At 36.4% G+C, this 26,644-nt stretch overlaps 1 protein-coding gene across 1 annotated transcript in view; it reads right to left on the bottom strand.

The window, feature by feature from the left end:
- cv-d (vitellogenin-like lipoprotein) overlaps positions 1 to 26,644 on the bottom strand; it is an 88,310-nt gene that overhangs the window by 39,423 nt on the left and 22,243 nt on the right. The window contains exons 3-13 of the mRNA XM_075290529.1: positions 24,104 to 24,331; positions 23,728 to 24,038; positions 19,438 to 20,099; positions 19,186 to 19,358; positions 11,275 to 11,492; positions 10,989 to 11,208; positions 6,249 to 6,477; positions 5,685 to 6,181; positions 1,934 to 2,049; positions 1,735 to 1,861; positions 1,293 to 1,532 (exon numbers count right to left, since the gene is read on the bottom strand). Coding sequence (XP_075146644.1) covers positions 1,293 to 1,532; positions 1,735 to 1,861; positions 1,934 to 2,049; positions 5,685 to 6,181; positions 6,249 to 6,477; positions 10,989 to 11,208; positions 11,275 to 11,492; positions 19,186 to 19,358; positions 19,438 to 20,099; positions 23,728 to 24,038; positions 24,104 to 24,331 — 3,021 coding nt within the window. The remainder of the gene's footprint in view (positions 1 to 1,292; positions 1,533 to 1,734; positions 1,862 to 1,933; positions 2,050 to 5,684; positions 6,182 to 6,248; positions 6,478 to 10,988; positions 11,209 to 11,274; positions 11,493 to 19,185; positions 19,359 to 19,437; positions 20,100 to 23,727; positions 24,039 to 24,103; positions 24,332 to 26,644) is intronic.

Genomic DNA, 26,644 nt, shown 5'->3' with positions numbered 1-26,644 from the left:
TAACAATGCTAATTCTACTCCCTGTGCAAAATTTCAACCAAATCGGAGTTAAAAATTCGCCTCTTTGGGCAAATGAGTGTAAATCGGGCGAAAGCTATATATGACAGCTATATCTAAATCTGAACCGATTTAGCTGGTATTTTGCAAGTTTTTCGAGACCCATAAAATATTCGGATGTACGGAATTTGAGGAAGATCGGTTGATATACACGCCAATTATGACCAGATCGGCGAAAAATATATATGGCAGCTATATCTAAATCTGAACCGATTTTTTCCAAAATCAATAGGGATCGTCTTTGAGCCGAAACAGGACCCAATACCAAATTTTAGGACAATCGGACTAAAACTGCGAGCTGTACTTTGCACACAAAAATACATCAACAGACAGACAGACAGACAGACAGACAGACGGACAGACAGACGGACGGACAGACAGACGGACAGACAGACGGACAGACAGACAGACGGACATCGCTAAATCGACTCAGAATTTAATTCTAAGCCGATCCGTATACTAAAAGGTTGGTCTATGATTACTCCTTCTTGGCGTTACATACAAATGCACAAACTTATTATACCCTGTACCACAGTAGTGGTGAAGGGTATAAAAATGTGTTTTTCTTTGTTAGATCGGAAGGGACCGGTCACTTTAACATGGGTTTGTCATTGACGGGGTAAATTTACATTTTAGGACGCGTCTTAAACTCATACCAAATGACAATTTAGCAGGAGCACCCCATAGACAGGTCCTCAGGAACCAGTCTCGGACAGACTCTTAGTAATCTGTTTCAATTTGGGCATCCCAATCGAAGCCGAAATGAAAAAAAAAAACTTTTGAAATATGTCGAACAATAGGTTATTCCAATCATTTTATTTCACTAAATGTGAAAATGATTGATATTAAAATCTTAATAGATCTAAGATTTTAATATCAAGCGAGTACGGAAATAAATAAATTACGACTATTTAAAAATTGCAACTAACTGGAGCACAGGTATCAGTTCTGTGATAGGTCCGTCAGTGGCAATTTTCACCAATTTCCCATAGGGTAGTTATGTTAATTTTTCAAGACGTTAGATACCACTCCCGATACTCTTTACTACTGCATAAGCTGTTATGATGCGGAGGAACTTTTAGATAATGTGGTATCACAGTGGACTGATTAGTGACACAGTGGACTGATTAGTGACACGCTTCACACCGCGGATGTCAGTAGTAGTAGTAGCATGTTGGTCAAATAAACAACCGACAATCGCTTTTTATAAATTAAATATGAAGTATCAATCTTACCTTCCAATCTCTGGGATCTGTGGTAGCCGCAGACTCCTCCGCTACTGCTGTACGTTGCACATTGCCGGCAATATTAAACCACGTAGTCTTCTTCGATGATTCCACATCAACATTGATAATCCACTTGTGTAAATCCTGATCAACATGTTGATCATCTGTATGTTGCAATGTAAAGTTGATGTGATGAAGAGCTGTATCATGTGACTTCAACTCTTCGGTACTGCAAATAGCTCCTTCAATCTATAAAATAACAAAAAAATAGTTATTTTAAATGTCGTGAGTAAAAGGACTCAAGAACTGACGGACAGGCGTCTACAATTCCTGAAACTGTCGACAGAATTGTTGAATTGTCCGTGTCTGGACGGGTGGGAGGTGTGCCTACGTTGTTGGCCAGTATCTCCCATACGGACCACCCACGTCACTAGTAAACACATCCACTTACCTTGGTGAACTTATCATTCGATATTAACATGGTAAAATTGCGATCATGACCCAAATGAATGGAACTCAATTGGGCTACTCCAAAGACATACATTAGGAAATTAATGATCATGTTACGAGAAAATCCACTGTAAAGAGAATATAGCATTTTTGTATCTCAAATTTGTGTTTTTAGTCTGGATAAAATTGTTGTATCTTACTTTTCCATGAATTCCGACTTCAAAAGCATTCCTCGATATTTATTCAATTCGTTCAGGTTAGTATTGATCACTACAGACATGCCAAGATCTTCCATATCGTATTTGAATAATTGGAACTAGAAGTAAAGGAACAACAAATAAATTCAAAATTAGAAATTTCTACCCCCCTTAACTATTTATTCTTCAGTCTCAATCATCTATGATTATTTAGACATTAGCGCTTAGATAATTGTGATATGAAATTAATTAAATATCATCTGCTTTGTAGTTCTCCGTTAAGTCACTGTTGTCAGGTTATCATGCTACTGAACCGTTCAGCCATCTCAATGAGAGATTTACGTCAATTTCCGGAGCGCAGAAATTGTACATCATTGGCCTAAAGAATACTAATTACTGATGGGACAATTGTCAGCCGCGCTGTTATCAAATCAGGCCAGTAGGTGCTAATATTACATGTGCCGAAACCTTCCTAGTTTTCTGATATTAGATGTGCCGAAACTTCCCTACTTTGGCTTGAGAGATCAAGTTCCACAGATGTGTTCGCCGGTGATACGACTACAGGAACAGTATTAAACATATATATTGTAGGTGTTGAGACAATTATCCTTGTCTGACATTAGATGTACCGAAACCTACCTAGTGATCAAGTTCCTCAAATGTGTTGGACGGTGGTACGGCTAGGTTAGGTTATGTGGCAGCCCGATGTCTCAGGCTCACTTAGACTATTCAGTCCATTTTGATACCACAGTGGTAAACTTCTCTCTTATCCCTGAGTGCTGTCCGATTCCATGTTAAGCTCAATGACAAGGGACCTCCTTTTTATAGCCAAGTCCGAACGGAGTTCCACATTCGAGTGAAACCACTTAGAGAAGCTTTGAAACCCTCAGAAATATCACCAGCATTACTGAGGTGGGATAATCCACCGCTGAAATACTTTTTGGTGTTCGGTCGTAGCAGGAATCGAACCCACGACCTTGTGTATGCAAGGCGGGCATGCTAACCATTGCACCACATTGGCTCCGGAAAACGGATTAATCTGATAAGTGTTCACCGTTTCCACCACAATAGTGATCTGTAGATACTCGTAGTGAAGATGTACCCTGAATTTTCTGGTAGTTTACTGTACATTCACAAGATGCTAATTTGGCCAGTCGAGACAACTAACAGGAATGTATATTTTCGCAGTACATAACGTATGTCTAATGAATCCAGACTGGTCACTGATAGACTAATTGACTATATCATAGTTGCTCTGTCTGCACAAGTGCTGCAAATGGCTCGAAGATCTGGTTCTTTCTTCTGCTCTTACCACAATCAGCACTAACATAGGCCGATGACTTGAAAATGCAGTTGAATGTGTCCGCGAGAACATGAACGCCATGACTTCAACTCCTAGTAGCAAGGTGCACTTGCCAGTAGCGCCCGAGGGTATATGAAGAATTCTCTTTGAGCACTTATAAGGAACTTGTCCGATCAGTGGTGAATTATACAGCTCCTGCAAAAACACACCAACGAAGCGAAATGCACTGGACTAACATACAGAACTGTCAGAATGCTTCTTTCAGAACTGTGATGCGGTGTATTCGCATCACAGTTCTCCAGAAGTCCTGGGAAATGTTGTCTGAGCAGAATTTCCTACGTTGTTTACCTCTTTATAGTCATCTACAATCCAGAGAGTCTGTTGCTTACGGTGCGTATTAGACAGTCCGCTACAGCATCCACCGAAGTAGCCAGTACACAAATACTCACATAATCTTTTTTATACCCTCCACCATAGGATGGGGATATATTAACTTTGTCATTCCGTTTGTAACACATCGAAATATTGATCTAAGACCCCATAAAGTATATATATTCTGGGTCGTGGTGAAATTCTGAGTCGATCTGAGCATGTCCGTCCGTCTGTTGAAATCACGCTAACTTCCGAACGAAACAAGCTATCGACTTGAAACTTGGCACAAGTAGTTGTTATCGATGTAGGTCGGAGTATTGAAAATGGGCCATATCGGTCCACTTTTACGTATAGCCCCCATATAAACGGACCCCCAAATTTGGCTTGCGAGGCCTCTAAGAGAAGGAAATTTCATCCGATCCGGCTGAAATTTGGTACATGGTGTTAGTATATGGTCTCTAATGACCATGCAAAAATTGGTCCATATCGGTCCATAATTATATATAGCCCCCATATAAACCGATCACCAGATTTGACCTTCGGAGCCTCTTGGAAGACCAAAATTCATCTGATTCAGTTGAAATTTGGTACGTGATGTTAATATATGGCCTCAAACATCGATGCAAAAATTGGTCGATATCGGTCCATAATTATATATATGCCCCATATAAACCGATCCCCAGATTTGACCTCCGGAGCACCTTGGAAGAGCAAAATTCTTCCCATTCGGTTGAAATTTGGTATGTGATGTTAGTATATGGTATCCAACAACCATGCAGGAATTTGTTCCTATCAGTCCATAATTATATATAGCTCCCATATAAACCGATCGCCAGATTTGACCTCCGGTGCCTTTTGGAGAAACAAAATTCATCCGATCTGGTTGAAATTTGGTACGTGGTGGTAGTATATGATATTCAACAACCATGCCAAAAGTGGTACATATCAGTCCATAATCATTTATAGCCCCCATATAAACCGATCCTGAGATTTGGTTTTGCAGCCTCTTGGAGGAGCAAATTTCATCCGAGTTGAAATTTGTGGAAGACAGTCTTTCGTAGAAGTTTATACGCAATCCATGGTGGAGGGTACATAAGATTCGGCCTGGCCGAACTTACGGCCGTATATACTTGTTTCAATTAAGAACAATTTCGGACTCCATGCAACGGATACAACGAAACCGAACGCTGCTTGATCTGGTTGCGACAGAGGAACGAAAACTTTGGTCCGTTAGTGTCCTCTATCCCAGCTCGAACCAAAAGCTAAAATAACCGACCGAATGAATTAGTTCGTCAATCTGGTACTGAGAACCCCCAGTAAATGGGTGGCCATCGGGGGTATCTCGTTGCGGCAAAAAGAAGAGAACCCTGGTTCATTGGTGTTCTCCATCCCATCTTGGATCAAAAGAACACAACAGAGGGAGAGAGATGAAGAGAGAGTGAGAGCCTGTTGTTCACGCTCCTTTACAGACAGTTAGATACAGCGCCCTACCAAGTAGTCAGTATGTCAATACTAGCAAAATATTTTCTCAATCAAGAACAGTTTCGGAAAATCAACCTCTCCATGTAACGTTTGCACCAAAATTCAACGCTGATGAATCCGGTTGAGGCAGACGGAAGAGATTCATTAGGTTTCGTTAGTCTCTCACAGCTAATAACTTTCGTACACTAGCACGGTAGCCGCTTGCCGATGGAATGAGTCACTGAGAAACTGCTGTAAATCAGGGGTATCTGCAGACAGGAGCGAACTTTGCAACGTTGGTGTGTCGGACCAAAAAAACGCGGCAGATAGGAAGAGAGTTTATTGATCACGCTGCTTACCAGATTTCAGTTCGATAGAGCATCCTACCAACGGCTTTCGTAACACTGATACCATAGCCGATGGAATGAATCAATTTGACACTATGGTACTGAGAACCTGCTGAAAATCAGGGGAATACCAAATTTTTCTTCATTGTGACTTTAAGTAGCAGAGACATTAGGAACGCCGTCAAATAAACCATGATTGATATGATACCAATACATCTCTGAACCCCTATTAATGACATCGTAGCTGTAAAAAAAACTCATATCAACTCACCACATCATGATGTCTTTCTGGATACATAATCTCTTCGAATGGTTCACTGGCAGATTTTGTTATCAATCCTTTGGTTATGGTTACAGAACGGGATTTAAACGATAAGCCACTAGTTAAATTTTCAGGACGCGTGAAATTATACTGCCAACATACACCAGCATAATAATTTAAGCTCAAATACAGTGGTACATAAATTAGAAAACCTTGTTCACGATTAATTTCATGATCCAAATTTAAGAATGGATTATAGCTACGGCTACGACATGAAGCATACGATGAATAGCGGGCATCAATTTCCAAAGATGATTTCATAACATTGGGATCATGGAATTGGGTAATGTTGCCACGCAACGATGTTAGCACTGTAGTTTGGAGAAGAACATCGGCATGGGTTCCCAAAACGGTGGGCACGACATATTTCGTCATGAAAGGCCAACGTACAGTTTGCATATTAATATGCGAATCGGCTTTAATCAGGAAACTAATACGATCGATTACTAGAAAATTAGAAGGAAAGATGTAGCAGGTAGTTTGTTTGGAGTTGATGACTAATTTTTTACTTACAATCCTTGTAGGTGATTTTCTGATAGGTTCTTTCATTTAAGTAATACGATAATACCGCTTTGCCTTCCATTTTCAAAATGAATTCCAAGTGTAAGGGTTTAGTATCTACAATGGGAGCATCCAATAACTTCAATAGGTTTTGTATGTTCACATATTTCCTTGGATCTCCATTGATTTTCATAAATGTCTTGAATAATGTATCTGGAAGACCACGAGCCTTGATATAGAGCTAAAAGAAAACGATAATTATTACATTAAAACGTTTTAAGATAAAGTGTTGATGACATGTTCTATGACATTATCCGCATATTCTATAACTGTCTGATATAAGAGTTTCAATCTTGATTTATCTCATCCTAAAATTCTTCTGTATAGGTAGGTATTAAGTTCGTGTTTAGCCGCTAAAATCGTCATTTTTTTACGATTACTTTTCTTCAATAATCCATTTTAAGGAATTGCTTTGGGCAATTCTCCAACAAGTTATAATAAAATTTGCAAAAAATATGTATAATTTTGTGCCTTTTTTAGCGATTTAGTTTTCACTTTAGCGGCTAAACTCGAACTTAATACCCACCTTATCTTTAAAGAACACCATACGGCTGAGGATACGCACTAGGACTTGAATCCAAGTGAATTCATATAGTTTACGTGGACCGAATTGAATGAATGGGTACTGGAGACACATAGACGATTATGGAATAGTGCAACATTCGGAAAAGAGATCAAATAAGAAAAAGACTAGGAAGCCAATGAAAGAAAGTAGGACGACAGTTTGGAAGATCGGCAAAGATGTGGAAACTAGAAGCACAGGAAGTGAATCTATATAGGCTCCACGATTTCTGTGAAATGGCTATAGCGTTTGCGTTACCGAAATAAGAGAATAAGAGGATACATATTAGGACACTAAGCGAAGTGTATTTAGAGAGCGTAAAACCCATTCAGTTCACGTGGACTGAGTTAAATGAATGCGCACTGGATACGCATAGAGATGTGGAATAGCCAGAGATCAAACAAGAAAAAGAGTAGAAAGCTAATGAAGGGAAGTAGGTCGACAGTCTGGAGGACAGCTAGACTAATGGACATATAGTGTGTGTCAAATAGGAGCAGTGGGAGTTCATCTATGTAGGATAAGCAGACCTTAGAATACTGTTTTTAATCTCTCTTCACGTGATATATATCCCGCCATATGGGCCAGTTCCAGTTTGGAAACGACTGGAAGCAATATGAGGAACTCATGGCTAGAAAAGGATGTATTCGATGTACCCACCCGAATCAAGGTGACAAACATAAGGAAAGAGTATCTTCGTCTTAAACGATCAATCTACTTAAAAGTTTATATTAAAAGTTTATAAAAAATAAGATTGCTGAAATTAGCGCAGTTGAGTTGCAAATCGGACTATATAATGGATTGGTTTTGCAAGCCTATGCAGGTAGTATGATGAGGAATTTAATACCGAAAGTTATTAAATTTTCAGCCACGATCGGTAATGATTTTTGATGGGCATCCGTACCTTGCTATCCAACCGGAGTATAATATTTCCATTGCAGTTTCCATTAAACCATTTTTTTTAGCGACAAGGGACCTACAATAACAACATGAACTTCTTCAAAGTGTTTGTTTAGTTTCGTTCGGATCAAAATTCTACTAGGACATATCTACGAGTTGGAAAATCTGTACTACGTATTATGTTTTCGCCAAATAACCGTCTTGTGGATATGCATCTACCGACCGGGAAATATAAGATCTTCACTATCTAGTGCACCAGAAAGAGTCTGTAGATCACGCAGCATACCAGAAAGGTCTGAACGAGATTAATGTGGATAACAGTGAAAGTTTTGAGTAACCACAAACACCATCGTGCTTTCTGAGTGTGACCACCACCTCTACCACCAGAGAAGTTAGACACTACCGCCGGAAGAACGTGATACCAAGGACGGGACTTCTCACTGAAGACCAAGGAAGTTTTGGCTCAACTAAGATCAGGAATATACTACCAACCCAAATCCTATCTTTCCTGTATTGATAGCAGCTCACTCTGAACACATCAAATTCTATTTTCAGAGTTCTTGGTTTGGACACAAGAAAGCAGATTCCTAGCACGGTAACTATTTAGACGAAACGAGAACTTCCTGATCTCCTCACAGTTTCCTTTGCGAAATAGGTGTCTTTGTAATGACAAGATTTATTCGACTAGAGAATCCCATCCCTGTTTAAGTTAGAAGGGTTGGAAGGGTTTATCGCTTTTTTGGATCAACTAATATCAGGAATATACTGTCAACTTAAATCCTACTTTTCCTGCAATGATAGCAGCATGATTCACATACAAGTACCATTGGGTACACCTCATTTGCTTTCTGTACCCATTCTACGACTCACTCTGGACACATCAAATCCTATTCTTAGAGTTTTAGTCTGGACACAAGAAAACTCATGTCACGGTTAGACAAAAAGAGAACTTCCCGATATCCTAATCTCAGTTTCCTTTGGGCGTTCTTGGGAAATATGTATGTTTGTAATGAAAATGATAATTCGATTAGAGTATCCTATCCCTGTTTGACTTAGGATAGAAAGGTTGGGAATAATTTTTTGCTGAGATTAACCTGTGGCTTGACATTACCGCCGGAAAAACGGGACTTCTTAAGGGAGACCAAGATAGATTTGGATCAACTAATATCAGGAATATACTGCCAACTTAAATCCTACTTTTCCTGCAATGATAGCAGCATGTTTCACATACAAGTACCATTGCGAACACCTCATTTGCTTGTCCTACCCAATCCACGACTGACTCTGGAAACATGCAATCCTATTCTAAGAGTTCTTGGCTTGGACATAAGAAAGCAGATGTCTAGCACAATAACAATTTAGACAAAAAGAGAACTACCCGATCTGCTAACAGTTTTCCTCGGGAAATATGTATGTTTGTAATGATAAGGATTGTAAGAACTTAGAAAGTCTCCAGATAACGGTTATCTATGTCCCTTTCCCTATGTTCCATCCTTTTTATACCCTCCACCATATAATGGGGGGTATATTAACTTTGTCATTCCGTTTGTAACACATCGAAATATTGCTCTAAGACCCCATAAAGTATATATATTCTGGGTCGTAGTGAAATTCTCAGTCGATCTGAGCATGTCCGCCCGTCCGTCTGTTGAAATCACGCTAACTTCCGAACGAAGCAAGCTATCGACTTGAAACTTGGCACAAGTAGTTGTTATAGATGTAGGTCGGATGGTATTGCAAATGGGCCATATCGGTCCACTTTTACGTATAGCCCCCATATAAACGGACCCCCAAATTTGGCTTGCGAGGCCTCTAAGAGAAGCAAATTTCATCCGATCCGGCTGAAATTTGGTACATGGTGTTAGTATATGGTATCTAACAACCATGCAAAAATTGGTCGACATCGGTCCATAATTATATATAGCCCCCATATAAACCGATCCCCCGATTTGGCTTGAAGAGCCTCTAAGAGAAACAATTTTCATCCGATCCGGCTGAAATTTGGTACATAGTGTTAGTATATGGTCTCTAACAACCATGCAAAAATTGGTCCATATCGGTCCATAATTATATATAGCCCCCATATAAACCGATCACCCGATTTGGCTTGCGGAGCCTCTAAGAGAAGCAAATTTCATCCGATCCGGCTGAAATTTGGTACATGGTGTTAGTATATGGTTTCTAACAACCATGCAAAAATTGGTCCATATCGCTCCATAATTATATATAGCCCCCACACATGAAAATTTTTCCAATTAAAATTTTAATTGAGTTTTAAAAAATATTCAATTAAAAATTTAATTGATTCAACAAATTTTTTAATTGAAACAAAAATCAATCACAAAAATAATAGTATCAATTAATTTTTTAATTGGATCAATTAACTTCTTAATTGACCTTCAATTAATTTTTTAATTGATACTATCATTTCTGTGATTGAAGACATTTCAATTAAAAATTAATTGAATCAATTAATTTCGTGATTGAATCAGAAAAAAAAATTTTTTGTGTGTATATAAACCGATCACCAGATTTGACCTCCGGAGCCTCGTGGAAGACCAAAATTCATCTGATTCAGTTGAAATTTGGCACGTGATGTTAGTATAGGGTATCCAACAACCATGCAGGAATTGGTTCCTATCAGTCCGTAATAATATATAGCTCCCATATAAACCGATCCCCAGATTTGACCTCCGGTGCCTATTGGAGAAGCACAATTCATCCGATCTGGTTGAAATTCGGTACATGGTGGTAGTATATGATATTTAACAACCATGTGAGTTGAAATTTGTGGATGACAGTCTTTCGTAGAAGTTTCTACGCAATCCATGGTGGAGGGTACATAAGATTCGGCCTGGCCGAACTTACGGCCGTATATACTTGTTTAGTAAGTCAAATTTTCGTTTCAATTCTCATTATGACGACCATACCTATTACTTTCTTTCTTTCTTGTTGGACACAAGGACAAGACTAACCTGGGCTATTCTACCTCAACCTCCATATTATTGCAACATCGTGATTCTACTAGACGTACGAACTAAATGATCATGCACACACATTTTGCTAAAAATTTTTGTAGAGATATTTGGATCAAAATACTGACTCCAAAAACATACAAAATGTATTTAATTTAAAAACCTTGACATTAAGTTCTGACTTACATCTAATATTTTACCATGTATGTTATAGTATCACGCTTTGTATAAAATATAAAATATTGAAACAGAACTTACCGCCATTTGTCCTGTAAATTTACCCAAAGCCTCTGTATCGAATTGGAAATATGCCACAACTGGTAAATCAGATTTTGGATCACCTACCAAAAATGCCTGCAACATAGCACCTATACCAAATTTCGAATCACGATAATCGAAAATATAATTGCCCGTTACCCAGTAGCGTGGTTCAGGCTTTTGGGGAAGATGACGATGCATATATGATAATAAACGTCTCCTAGAATATTATAAATTTTCATTTATATTTAAGATTAAAATTTTAAATTCTTATTGATGATCTTACAAATTTTGATAACATGGATATGTGGTCTCCGAAATACTTGTTATAGTCGTTCTATAAAAATTGATCATATGCGGATCCGTTTCACTCTGTATAATACGATGAATACTTATCAAGCGAGCAGCAGTGGGATTGGAGATCAACAGCAATGTTACAGCAGCTACACGTAATTCCAAACTTGCATTGCGTGATTCAAATATGGGCCAGTAGATTTCATAGATCTTCATATCATAAAGAAAGGGATAAAATAAATAATAATAAAATTGGTTTATAAGGTTTTTGTTAGATGGTAGAAATTTAATTTCCTATAGCTTTTGGTCCAACCCGGAATAAAGAAGAACTAGGAACCGTTGGAAACACTCCCCATGCTCCGATTATTAATAAATTTGTTTCAGCAGACTCGGAAGAATGATCACCGGGAATGTAGGTTATACGAAAATATAACAACCTATCTGACTTGTACTACAAACTAGTGACTCATGGAATGTATGAGGACAGCAGACAGTTCTAATCTCATCGAGATAGAGTACAGAATTCAAAGTCAAGATTATAGGCCACGCATAGAGCTGGAGTTGCGTGGTTTGTTATTCTTTCCACGACGAGCCATTTCGAGGAAAGGACTGGAATGGTACAAGCCTGACAGTTGGAATAAATAAGATTCAGTTCAGCATCGATAACGAGGACGTCCTCATTACTAGTTTTCTGGGCAGCTTCATCTGGCCATTGAATTACACTTCCTAACAACGCATAATTTAGCGCTATATCTCATGTTCATATTGTTCAGAGATATTTCAGGAAGGTTATGTTAGTTGGCAGCCCGATGTATCAGGCTCACTTAGACTATTCAGTCCATTGTGATACCACAGTGGTGAACTTCTCTCTTACCACTGAGTGCTGCCCGATTCCATGTTAAGCTCAATGACATGTAAAGCTCCTTTTTATAGCCGAGTCCGAACGGCGGTCCACATTGCAGTGAAACCACATAGAGAAACTTTGAAACACTCAGAAATGTCACCAGCATAACTGCGGTGGAATAATCCACCGCTGAAAAAACTTTTTGGTGTTCGGTCGAAGCAGGAATCGAACCAACGACCTTGTGTATGCAAGGCGGACATGCTAACCATTGCATCACGGTGGTTCATATTGTTCAGAGTTATTTCAGGAAGGTTAGGTTAGTTGGCAGCCCGATGTATCAGGCATACTTACACTATTCAGTCCATTGTGATACCACAGTGGTGAACTTCTCTCTTACCACTGAGTGCTGCCCGATTCCATGTTAAGCTCAATGACATGTTAAGCTCCTTTTTATAGCCGAGTCCGAACGGTGGTCCACATTGCAGTGAAACCACTTAAGCTCCTTTTTATAGCCGAGTCCGAACGGCGGTCCACTTAGAGAAGCTTAGAAATGTCACCAGCATTACTGCGGTGGAATAATCCACCGCTGAAAAAACTTTTTGGTGTTCGGTCGAAGCAGGAATCGAACCAACGACCTTGTGTATGCAAGGCGGACATGCTAACCATTGCACCACGGTGGCTCTCCATTTCAGGAACATCATCAACGTAGCAGATCTACGATTGAAATAGGGGTGGGTACCCTCTTCCCAACATAAATAACGGAAATCACTATGGGATTAGTCGTAGTATCCTTGTAGATGTCAGAATCGGGAAACTAAGTCTAAGTACCAATAAGAGAATCTATACTCTCGAAAACCCCCAGATGTAATGAAAATTGATGCTCGAAGAAGTCTGAGAACTTTTTCAATGGGTATTGCATCCTGAGAGTCTTAGATCGAAGCAGTCGCAATTTCTGAGCCGAAGCCACATATGCTATTGGAATTTAAGATGCAGCATCTAGGTTTCAATGCTCATGTAGAAAGAATTTACTGGGTGTTGAAGGCCTCATCAGACTTCTTCGTCTCAATAACAATTTATTATACTCTGGCTACTGAAGCCTGATGCAACTGAAGAAACAATTTCAGTGTGCAACCTCAACCTTTGTTCTTATTGCTCCTTGACTCTCGAGAACATCATCAACATAGAAACTGTTCGCTTGATATCTGCTGACCGAGCTCTTCAGTACCTTCCCATAAATAATTGCGGGAGTAGTTAGAATACGATTTAAGAATCAAGGCACTTAGTCGTGAGAGAGAATCAATTGAAGTAACTTTTGAAACCCGACAAAGGTTATAAAAAATGATTGCACGAAGAAGTTTCTGAAGTATTTCAATGCCTACTTACAATAGACAAGGAGAGCTATTCGGAAAATTCGCGATTTCTGAGCCAATGCTAAAGACGCTTTTAAAATCTATTTAAATGCAGCACCTAGACGTAGTTTCAATGGTCATGTAGGATCGATTTACTGGGAGTTGAAAGCCTCACCAGACTCATCAACTCGTCCCGGAAATCATCTATTAACCCTGGGTTCTGAAGCTAGACATAGTTTCAGTATGATAGCACCACATCTCACGTTCAAATCGCTTAGCAACATTCGAAAACATCATCAACGTAGCAGACGCTCGGTTGATATCTGCTAACTGCGCTCTTCAGGGAATATACCACCTTCCCAGCAGAAACAGCGAAACTCGCTATAGGATTCGTCATATCAATGAGAGAATCAATGGAATAAACTCTAGATACCGGACCGATATAATGAAAAAAAATGCTTGAAGAAGTCTCTGATGTATTTCAATGGCTTCATACCAAGAGTCATAGATCGACAAGAGCTATTCGTTGCATTCGCGATTCCTGAATAGCAGCTATATTAAAATCCTTTAAGACACAGCAACTAGGTATAGTTTTAGAGCTTATGTCGAAAAGATTTAAATGCGAAACACGCTATAGGATTTATCGGAGACCTGAGCTCAGTGTGAGAATCAATAGAATTAACTCTCGAAGCCCAAACGATGTAATGAAAATGGTTGCTCGAAGAAGTCAGTGAATTTATTCAATGGGTACTTTATAGTACATCCCGAGAGCCATAAACCGACAAGGAGAGTTATTTGTTTTATTTGGGATTTCTGAGCCAATGCTACACACAAACAAATTTCACGAAAATTTTTCCAATTAAAATTTTAATTGAGTTTTAAAAAATATTCAATTAAAAATTTAATTGATTCAACAAATTTTTTAATTGAAACAAAAATCAATCACAAAATGATAGTATCAATTAATTTTTTAATTGGATCAATTAACTTTTTAATTGACCTTCAATTAATTTTTTAATTGATACTATCATTTCTGTGATTGAAGACATTTCAATTAAAAATTAATTGGATCAATTAATTTCGTGATTGAATCAGAAAATTTTTTTATTTGTGTGTACAGACGCTTTTAAAATCTATCTAAATGCAGCGCCTAGACGTAGTTTCAATGGTCATGTAGGATCGATTTACTGGGAGTTGAAAGTCTCACCAGACTCTTCAACTCGTCCCGGAAATCATATATTAACCCTGGCTTCTGAAGCTAGACATAGTTTCATTATGATAGCACCACATCTCACGTTCAAATCGCTTAGCAACATTCGAAAACATCATCAACGTAGCAGACACTCGGTTGATATCCGCTAACTCTTGAGGAAATATACCAACTTCCCAGCAGAAACAGCGAAACTCGCTATAGGATTTGTCAAAGATCTGCAGATCAATTAGAGAATCAATGGAATAAACTCTAGATACCCGACCGATATAATGAAAATAAATACTTAAAGAAGTCTCTGATGTATTTCAATGGCTTCATACCAAGAGTCATAGATCGACAAGAGCTATCCGTTGCATTCGCGATTTCTGAGCCGCAGCTACATTAAAATCCTTTAAGATACAGCAACTAGGTGTAGTTTTAGAGCTTATGTCGAAAAGATTTAAATGCGAAACTCGCTATAGGAATTATCGGAGACCTGGAGCTCAGTGTGAGAATCAATAGAATTAATTCTCGAAGCCCAACCGATGTAATGAAAATGGTTGCTCGAAAAAGTCCCGAGAGCCATAAATCGACAAGAAGAGTTATTTGTTTTATTTGGGATTTCTGAGCCGCAGCTACAGACGCTATTAAAATCCTTTAAGACACAGCGACTAGAGCTTAAATCGAAACAATTTCTGAGGTGTTCAGTACTTCACCAGACTTCCCAATTCGTCCCTGGAATCGTTTATTATATTCCGAATGCTGAAGCCAGGCACAGTTTCAATATTGCTCAGATACATTCGGCTACTGATCGATCTCTTCAGGTGGCTAACACCTTCCCAATATAAAAAGTGAAAATCATTATGGGATTACTCGGAGTAACCTTGAAGATTTCACCCCGTCAGATGTAAAATTACTGCTCGAAGAGGTGTGTGAAATTTTTTAACGGGTACTTAATAATACATCCCGAGCGCCATAAATCGACAAGGACAGCCAAGGCCGTATTCAGGGGGGGGGATGAGGGGGATCAAACCCCCCCCGAAATGAATGAATATTTGTATATAAATAAATATATATTTTTAGATGCATAGAAAAATCTTATCGAAGATGTTGAAGAAAAGCTGGAGGTTTTATTTTGAAAAACGCTTACCTATAAAACTTGCACAAATCATAGAATACTAGTTGAAAATCCCGTCAAACGACGGTCGAAAAAAACAAATTGTTTTTGTTCTCGCACCACAAATTTCATTTTTGGAAAAAATCTTTCTGCTTTTTATTTGTGTTTGTTGTTCTTTTTGTGAACATGACTCGCTTTGTTTGGCCATAGCAACAACTACGAAACAGCCAAACGCACATGTGTAAATGAAATGGCGCAAAACCTGCGAAAAGAACCTGCCTAAAATTCAGCGATGGAAGCACTTGGAGAGTGCAATAAAGAGATATTTCCAAACGTGCATATTCTTTTAAAAATTTTGGTCACTTTGCCAGTTACTCAGGGATGGAAAATACAATTTTTAAGAAAGTACAAAAAATGTATTTTTTGAAATTTTTACTAAATTTCAACAAAAATTTCACTGGAAAATTATTATCAAGAGACTAAATTTTAAAGAAAATAAAATTTTGACAAAATTTTCTATATAAATAAAATTTTGCAAAAATTTTCTATAGAAATAAAATTTTGCAAAAAAAAATCTGTAGAAAAAAAATGTTGCAAAATTTTTTCTATAGAAATAAAATTTTGCAAAAATTTCCTATAGAAATAAAATTTGTACAAAATTTTCAATTGAAATAAAATTTTGACAAAATTTTCTATAAAAATAAAATTTTGCTAAAATTCTATATAGAATAAAATGTTGACAACATTTTCTACCGAAATAAAAAATCGATAATATAGGATCGCATTCTTTTTTCGACTAAAACATTCTTGAAGTTCAATAAAATCCTGTTTTTGACTATGTCTTTTACAAAATCAAGATTTTCTTCCCACATGAACATGTCTGTTTTGCCATATTTGTAAAAGACTATTAGCAAATAAGGTTGATAGAGACTTTCTCAAAATATTAAAATATTTAGTCAAAGCTATTGTACCATAAATCTGATATCGACTCAAAAATGACTACACAAACGGTACTAAATCATTCGCGGGGGTACTACGGTACTGACCGGGGTGAAAAAGTATTGAAAAAAGTACTATAGTACTGCATTTTCCATCCCTGCAGTTACTACGTACTCATCCGAACTTTCATTTTCAACAATGAAGAGATTAAAGACGTATCTTAGAAATTCAACTAGCGAGAGTAGACTCAATGGATTGGCATTAATGTCGGTTCATCGCCGAATAAATGTGCCGACTGAAGAAGTAATTGATTTATTTGCTGCCCAAAAAGCCCGTCGGCTCAATTTAATATTATAACAAGTAAATAAAGTCTAAAGTCGGGCGGGGTCGACTATATTATACCCTTCACCACTATGTAGGCCAAAATTTGTGTTACCATCTCAACTACTTCACATTTGCTGGAAGCTATATAAAGGAGACAATTTTTTTACTTCTGCAAAATCTCTAGAATTAAAATTAAGATCGGCTAACGCTATCCAGTTAATTGGGGGAAACTTCCATTGAAAATGGGTCTAAAATGTGTAACAGTCTACCATATTTCCCCAACTCTGGTGTACGTATATATGGGAGCTACATATATATATAATCTGAACCGATCTTGACTAAATTTGACATATATAGTTAGAACAATAATTCTGCTATCTATGCGAAATTTTACGTAAATGGGAGTATAACTTTGGCCCCACTGGTCATAAGAGTGCAAATCGGACGGAAGATATATATGGGAGCCATATCTAAATCTGAACCGATTTAAAAAAAATTTGGCACAACTACCGATACTACTAAACGTACTTCTTGTGCGAAATTTGAAGCAAATCACGGCAAAACCCTGGATTTTGAGGCCATATAAGTTCAAATCGGACGAAAGATATATATGGGAGCTATATCTAAATCTGAATCGATTTTGACCATATTTGGCACATACAATAGTATCATTAAAAGTACCGCTTGTGCAAAATTTGAAGTAAGTCAGGGCAAAACTCTGACTTTTGAGACCATATAAGTCCAAATCCGGCGAAAGATATATATGTGAGCTATATCTAAATCTGAACCGATTTTAACAAAATTTGGCACACTTAACGATACTAATAAACGTACCCCTTGTGCAAAATTTGAAGCAAATCACGGCAAAACTCTGGCTTTTGTGGCCATATAAGTTAAAATCGGACGAAAGATATATATGGGAGCTATATCTAAATTTTAACCGATTTCAATCAAATTTACCAAGCATTGGTAGAATGTCAATGCTTGCAAAATTTCACGAAGATCGGTAGAAAACTTTGGCCTCTGTGGTCTTATGAGTCTAAATAGGACGAAAGATATATATGGGAGCTATATCTAAATCTAACCGATTTGGCTGATATTTTGCAAGATTTTCGAGATTCATAAAATATTTGGATGTACGATATTTCAAGAAAATCGGTTGATAAACACGCTAACTATGACCAAATCGGGGATAAATATATATGGCAGCTATATCTAAATCTGAACCGATTTTTTCCAAAACCAATAGCGATTGTCTCTGTCCCAAGAAACGGCCCTATGCCAAATTTGAAGACGATCGGACTTAAATTGCGAGCTGTACTTTGTGCACAAAATTACATATACAGACAGACGGACGGACAGACAGACGGACATCGCTAAATCGACTCAGAATTTAATTCTAAACCGATCGGTATACTAAAAAATGGGTCTATGACCACTATTTTTTGTGGCGTTACATACAAATGCTCAAACTTATTATACCCTGTACCACAGTAGTGGTGAAGGGTATAAAAATATTGTATACATACCTATGCATAAATAAAATTTTCTACACATGAGATTATATGAATATTTTTTTTTAAGTTGAACCCCCCCCGAATTAAAATCCTGGCTACGGCCTTGAGGACAGCTATTGGCATATGAGCAGGAGGTGCATATGCCAATTTAAACCTTCAACACGTCGCACATAGGCATAGTTTAATGCTCATGTCGAAGCGATTTACCGGAAGTTGAGTGGCTCACCGAACTCCTAAACTCGTCTCCTGAAGCCAGACACAGACTCGAATAAGGTTGAATCGTATAGGCGGACTATCTCCTGTCATCACTATTTTTCTCCAGCTTTGTAGAAAATTTCCAGCTGCTAGAGACTTAATACGTTCTTTTTCAAATAAAATGCAATACATAGGCGTGTGTCTGTGAAAAATATTATATGGCAACACGCATAACTAAATAATGATCTCGTAGATAACTTATCCCGTTCGGTTTTCTTCAACGAAATAAACGCATCAGGAATTTATTTTCGGTAGAATGAACATAGTGTTTATACTTCAACTGTGGAATAATTCTTATACTTCAACTATGGAATAATTCTCAAATTGGTCTAATTATAGAATAACAATATTTTTCGTTGAACTTACCCTTTCTGCTCGATCTCCAGCCAATGACATAGTCGTCCAAGCAGCTAAAAATTTTATATCTTGATTTTCCTCACCATTACTCACAATGGGATCCAAATAATTTGCCACATTGCCTACTTGCAAATTACTTAAACCCTGTAAATATAACATTTTGGTATCGTAATCACGGGATCCTAGAAAAAAAAAGAAACCACCAAACCATTCGAATTAGATCATCCTGCATTTCACATCCTTGAAATCCATCAAACATACCCAAATAGAAATTGAAATATTTTTGAACATATTCCTCGAATACATCACGATTTATAGCTCCAGCAACATGCACGTTATATACCAAAGTAGCAAAACTTAATATAGCCGCTTGCCGTACATCGGGTCTATCGGGTCCAAGAGTAAGGAATACCTCACATTCCTTAACCAATTCATGAGATAATTCAAATATATGAAAAGGCATTGAAACCAAAAGTTGTACAGCTATGGTGGACTTCGTCTCTCGTTCAACCACTAAGTAGCGAGTCAAAAACACCGAAGCCTTGGTACCAATTCGAGGTATAATCTCATGGAATATATTCCTTATGGTCTCTTGGCGATAAGAGGTACCTATATCCACTTCGGTGTATAGCTTTTTCAATGATTCAAAATCCATTTCGGTTAGAAGACGTATTACATCCGAGACAGTAGCATCATAAGGTTCAGTAAATTTGTAACTGGAAATCTCCAAACCTTCCGCCAAATTATCAAGAAGACGAGAAGCCGTTGTTATCAGAGTTTCCTGTTGTTGGGGATTACGTCCACCGGTTGGATCATTTAGTTCGATGGGTAAAAGTTGTAGACCGCTTTCACTTGAGCACATCGAGGTTTCCACATCAATAGGATTGTCGATGATAGTTTCGTTCAAGAAGTTTAAAAGTAATCTGGAGATGGGCAAGAAAATGATGGCTATTAATAACTTATCTCCATTCAAGAGGGTAGCTATTTATATTTCGGAGACAGTGGCAAAATTCCGCAATTGCATGCTTCCAAGCGACATATTAATGGTTAGGTTAGGTGGCAGTCCGATGTATCAGGATCACTTAGACTATTCAGTCCATTGTGATACCACAGTGGTGAACTTCTCTCTCACTCACTGAGTGCTGCCCTATTCCATGTTAATCTCAATGACAAGGGACCTCCTTTTTATAGCCGAGCCCGAACGGCGTTCCACATTGCAGTGAAACCACTTAGAGAAGCTCAGAAATGTCACCAGCATTACCGAGGTGGGATATTCCACCACTGAAAAACTTTTTGGTGTTTGGTGGAAGCAGGAATCGAACCCACGACCTTGTGTAAGGCGGGCATGCACAACGGTGTCATATTAATGGATTCAAAATAATTTTTGTCCATATAAAGCCAATGTTAGATAAAAAATTGCAAATTAAATTCCTATATAAACTATCCAGCAAAAAGGGTAGACAAGTTCTTGTAATGACACCGGAAGACCAGATTTGGTGGTAGAAAACTTGCTCGTGAGCAGAACATATCGAGAGAACGGATGCAACATATATTTGAAAATTAGCTTGAACTGAAGCCATTGAAATCCCAAAAAGTGCAAAAACTCAACCATGGACAAAAAAGAGAGAAACCATTTCAAATTGAGCCGTTTGTGAAAAATGTCCTAAAGACAGTATGGAAGGCTTGGGCAGACAAACATTTCCACCGCACAATGGCCACAACCATCTCCGGATGTCAATCCGTTGGACTTGTACACCTGGGGCGTTTTGGAGAGTAAGGTTGGCACTACAAAATACCAAAATATCGATCATCTCAAGACGGCGCTGCGCTGGGAATGAAACGGGAACGGGAACGGAACGGGAACAGTCACTTTCGAGCAATGTGTAATGCACTGTTGCCACACTTGGTAGAAGAATTCTACCAAAAATGGTAGATTTTTTACTGTTTACCAATCTACCATTGGTGTAATTCTTGATGTTTTGGTAGATTTTGCAAAATATACATAAATCTCTAAATTTTGACAAAATATTCTATAGAAATAAAATTTTGATAAAATTTTTCCTATGGAAATAAAATTTTGACAAAATTTTCCATAGAAATTAAATTTTGACAAAATTTTCTATAGAAATAAAATTTTGACAAAATTTTCTATAGAAATAAAATTTTGACAAAATTCTCTATAGAAGTAAATTTTTTACAAAATTTTTCATAGAAATAAAATCTTAATAAAAATTTTCTATAGAAATAAAATGTTGACAATATTTTCTATAGAAATAATGTTTTCCTTTTGCTTTTTAATGTTGGTTTGTTCTTCAATCATATTTGTTGTTTCGATCTCAGCTTAAAACCATTGCGTTGACTAAACTACAAGAGTAGCTTAACCAGCAGAGGAAAAGAATGTTTGTCAACCATCTTGCAGTCTATAGGGCTTTGCCCAAATAAATCCATATCGACTGCAAGATGGTTGGATGGACGCACACATTCCACATTCCTCACCAGCATTATCTACTTGCAGCAACACTATCAACCAATTATGAGAATAAATTCGTTTAGTTCACTAAACCCAAAGTGAACCACACTTGAACCTTCCGAAAAAGGTTAATGATAGTCGGCTTTTGCCGAAATAAATCTTTGCACAAACATCTCTCTTTTCCTTTGCCAATGTCAAATCATCGATTTGAGTGCAATTGGCTGGGTTTATTTTGAGCGTGCTTCCTTTTAATCCGTTTTGTTTTTTATTGTTGGTTTGTTCTTCAATCAGCTTAAGATCCAGCTGAGATCAAAACAACAAATATGAAATAAAATTTTGACAAAATTTTCTATAGAAATAATATTTTGACAAATAATTTCTATAGAAATAAAATTTTGACAAAATTTTCTAAAGAAATAATATTTTGACAAAATTGTCTATACGTTTTGTTTTGATAATGTTGGTTTATTCTTCAATCATTATTGTTGTTTTAGATTTTAGCTTAAAACCATGCATTGACTAAACTACAAGTGTAGCTTAACCAACAGGGGAAAAGAATATTTGTCAAATTTATTTGGGCAAAGCCCTATAGACTGCAAGATGGATGGATGGACGCACGTTTCGGAATTACCACATTCCTCATCAGCATCCTCTACTTGCAGCAAAACTATCAACCAATTATCAGAATAAATTCAAGCAGTTCAACCAAAGTGAACCACACTTGAACCTTCCGAAAAAAGGTTTACGATAGCCAACTTAAGGTGAGTATTAAGTTCGAGTTTAGCCGCTAAAATCGCTAAAGTGAAAACTAAATCGGTAAGAAAAATGCATGAAATTATACATATTTGTTGCAAATTTTATTATAACTTGATGGGGAAAAGCACAAAGCAAATTTTCACAAAGTTTGTATTCCTTAAAATGGATTATTAAAGAAAAGTAATCGTGAAAAAATGACGTTTTTAGCGGCTAAACTAGAACTTAATACCCACCTTTATGCCGAAATAAATTTTCTATAGAAATAAAATTTTGACAAAATTCTCTATAGAAATAAAATTTTGACAAAATTTTCTTCAGAAATAAAATTTTGACAAAATTTTCTATAGAAATAAAATGTTGACAAAATTTTCTATAGCAAATAAATTATTTTCTATAGAAATAAAATTTTGACAAAATTTTCTATAGAAATAAAGTTTTGACAAAGTTTTCTATAGAAATAAAATGTTGATAAAAGTTTTGTAGATTTTTGGTAAATTTTGCTTAACATTTTCGTAGATTATTTTTGGCCCGAGTGGCAACAGTGGTGTGATAATAATCAAAGATAATTGAGAAGAAGATGCAGTCTTGTCATACCAAAACTGAAGCACCAGAGAACTCTGCCAACAAAATATCATAAAGTTTGCGTCTATGTGTCTCTCAAATGTACTGCCGTTTGCGTCGGAAAATATCATAACATTTGTGTTTTTCATAAATTTCTGAATAAAAACCCACAAAAGCAATACCAAAACAATTGTAGAAAATTAAAATAAAACGTTTGTGTATTTTAAAGCGAATATTCATTATGGTTTTATGTGAATATTGCCGTTTAAATTTTTTCCTGGGCGCTCTGCCTTTGGAAAAAATTGACAAATAAAACAATTTTTTTCTCATAGCCCTCTACACATTGACACTTGTTTTCTCTTTAGTTCTCCTTAAGTGTTCTCCTCAACCTTCCCTGAAAATATCTAGAAAATCAGAAAACTTTGCTTCAATATTCAAAATGCCGGGCAAAGCGATAGGGAAATTTTTGGTTGAAGTTGCGACAGAGTTGGCTAACCATTGTTTATTACTCGTGGTAAATTTTAATTGAAATATATGAACAAATACTTCATTCTTCAGGAGTTTAACATATAATTGTTGACGTTTTGAGAAAAAAAAAAATTGTTTTTATAAGGATTTTATTTTCTGTGAAAGAGGCTCTGAAAGCATCAGCATTACTGAGAAGCGATAAACCGCCGCTGCAAACACTTTGTAGTTTATTTGAGTACCGAAAACCAAAATATAAATATATACCCGCCTATAATTATATCTCTCCCAAAACTTACTCTGAATTTATAAATTGAGCCTCTCCAGTCGATTCAAAGGTGTGAATCAATGTTGAACCTTTTACATGAGCCATACTCAAAAAATAGCCTGTCTCAGCATGTGGCAACATACCGAATATGGCCTCATTACCACTAATAACATTCTGTTGAAAATCAAATTTACATGTATTCGTAGGAACATTACTGCGTGTAATGTGTATCGATTCCGCATAAGGTTTACACGTACTTAGTTCCGGTGTTTTACGTATGGATATGTAATTGGTTTTATTTGAGATGAAATATTCCGTTAAACATTCTCCATGTATGCCCACCTGTGAAGAAATTAAATTTAAGAATATTTTGACTGATTTTGGAAATATGCATATGGAACACTTACCTCATCCACCACAAATGCTCCAGACTTTTTCGTCTGAAATTGTATCATTGATGCTATGGCCCGCTTAAAATTTGTCGACCATATGGGATCACCTTCCTTGAACATAAGATGCGAAATTGCCCCCTCCGAGGTAAGAGCAATCTTAAAGGGTTTATATGTAGGATACATTTCCTTATTTTGTAGAAACTTCTCACCCGAATTGTTTAGGGTAACATCATCTATAACGAGCTAGAAAATAGGATAATTTGTAATTCTTTTTGAATGGAAGATAGTAAGTCGTAGTTTTTGTTTGAACTTTTAATGAAGTTAAATGTCTTCGAAATGTAAAAAATATGAATAAATTATCCTTGGATTAACTGAGATATTAAATGCATCCTTCATTTAAACTTTGTTTGGAATATTGGAATCGAAAAAATCTTTTGATATTTTGTGAATTGTATGTCGTTAGAGTCATATGTTTTCAATTATATTTTCCTATTTCTAAACTGAAAAAACTATTGACCTAATATAAACGAATATGCAAACTATATTTTAAGATACACAATATTAAGGACAAATTGCTTTAAAGTAAATAAATTTTAAGAAAGTTCATAATCTTTGCGTTAAGAATGGGTTTTTAAATTGACGTCCCTACGTTAAAGTCGTATGTCTTTGAAGGAAGGCAAATTTCCCTTAACCCTTTGATGGGACATATGTCCCATTTCGTATATCCGTTGTAAAATCTTAATTTTACAACCAATTTTCAAAAAAATAGTTTCTATCGACGCAGAAGTTGTGAATTTAAATTGGGTTATTTTAACCAAAGATGCAAATTTTTAAAAGAAGTCTTACGGCCATTTTCATGTAGCTCCGTTAGGCTTTAACTGCCAGTTAACAGAAAGAAAAATGGAAATATCTTTTCTCCGGTTAACTTTAACTTCAACAGTTAAGTTTCTAACTGGCATTTGGAATATATACGCAAAATGACAGATATGTAGATATCACGGTTTAAAAGTTCGTTAGCTAACGTAGCACTAACGGAGCTTCATGAAAATGGGGGTTAGTCTATATTTGAAACGTTTTTATCTTAAATTTAAAAATTCAGTATGTCATTTGAGTTAAAGACGATTTCTTTAAATTAAAAATATTTTTCTTTATTGTAAGGAAAATTTTCCTTACTTTAAAGATCTACAACTTCAGCAGAGAGACGCAAAATTTCAAGATTTGTGTCCTAAATTTAATGAAGAAATTTTTTGAAGCAAGGATTATAAACATTCTTTTAATTAAAATGTCATAGTTTTAAAGTCCTTAGCATTGCGTAAATTTTGGGTCCTAAATTTTAAGTTGCATAATCTTCAATATTATTTTCAGTGTTAGGATATTTTTAGGACACAATTCTCTTTTAAATTTGGGTTTTGTGTACTTGCTTCTAGGAAGCAAATTTTAATTTTTCGCTTTTTCAGCTTTTTTTCTTCATATACTATCAAAGTCCTTTAAAACGAGTTAACTACAACTTTATTTTCCAAATTAAGACTCGACTTCCAGTAGAAATTATGCTATGTTTCAAGTTAAAAACGTCTTTAAAATAAAGTGTTGAAAAACATGTCCTATATTTGAACGATTTTTTGCTTTGTAGTCAAGATGCAAAAAGACAACAAATTTAAAGACAATTTCATTGAATTTAAATAATTTTTCTGAATTATTAAAGTCATGTTGACCTTAGCCTAAACATTTTTTCTTTCAAGTTATGATACCCATTTCTAAGTCAAATCACTTAATTATAAGATCAATACGACTTCATTGAAAAGTTTACCGACTTTTGGACAAGGAAAAAAACTTTATATTAGAGAAATGCGTCTTCTATGCTAAGCAAAATTTGCATTCGTATTTTAAATTTAGCCATGTCCGTCTGTCTGTCCGTTCGTCTGTCTGTCTATATATAATTTTGTGTGCAAAGTACAGCTCGTAGTTTAAGTCCGATCGTCCTCAAATTTGGCACAGAGTTTTACTTTGGCTCTAAGACAATCGCTATTGATTTTCAAAAAAAAAACAAATCGATTCAGATTTAGATATAGCTGCCATATATTTTTATCGCCGATCTTGTAAGCACTGCTGAAAAATAAACTTTGGAGAGTTAAGAAATTAAAATTTGAAATGGAAATAGAAAAGGAACCTTTTTGAAATATGTATGATAGAGAGAAAATAAAATTTTAATTTACTTAGAGGAATTGAAAATAAAATATCGTTTCTTTAAAAAGTCTTATAGATCTGGTCATAATTGACGTATTTATCAAAGTATCTTCTTAAAATTTCGCACAGCCATATGTTTTGGAGCTCTAGTAAAGTATGCTAAATGTCAGCCAAATCGGTTCAGATTTAGATATAGCTCCTCAATATATCTTTCGTCCGATTTGCATTTATATGGCTTCAAAAGCCTTATTTTTGAGATGGTAATACAAATTTTTGTCTACATAGTGGTAAAGGGTACAATATAAAGGGTGATAAGGTCAAAATTTGGTCAATATAAACTTGACGTATTTCTTTCAATTTTGCATTTAAAAA

This window comes from Haematobia irritans, chromosome 1 (assembly GCF_050003625.1).
Source record: "Haematobia irritans isolate KBUSLIRL chromosome 1, ASM5000362v1, whole genome shotgun sequence".
In the NCBI taxonomy this organism is placed as follows: domain Eukaryota; kingdom Metazoa; phylum Arthropoda; class Insecta; order Diptera; family Muscidae; genus Haematobia; species Haematobia irritans.
Note: the sequence above shows the minus strand (reverse complement) of the source record. Positions and strands in the feature narration are given on the sequence as shown.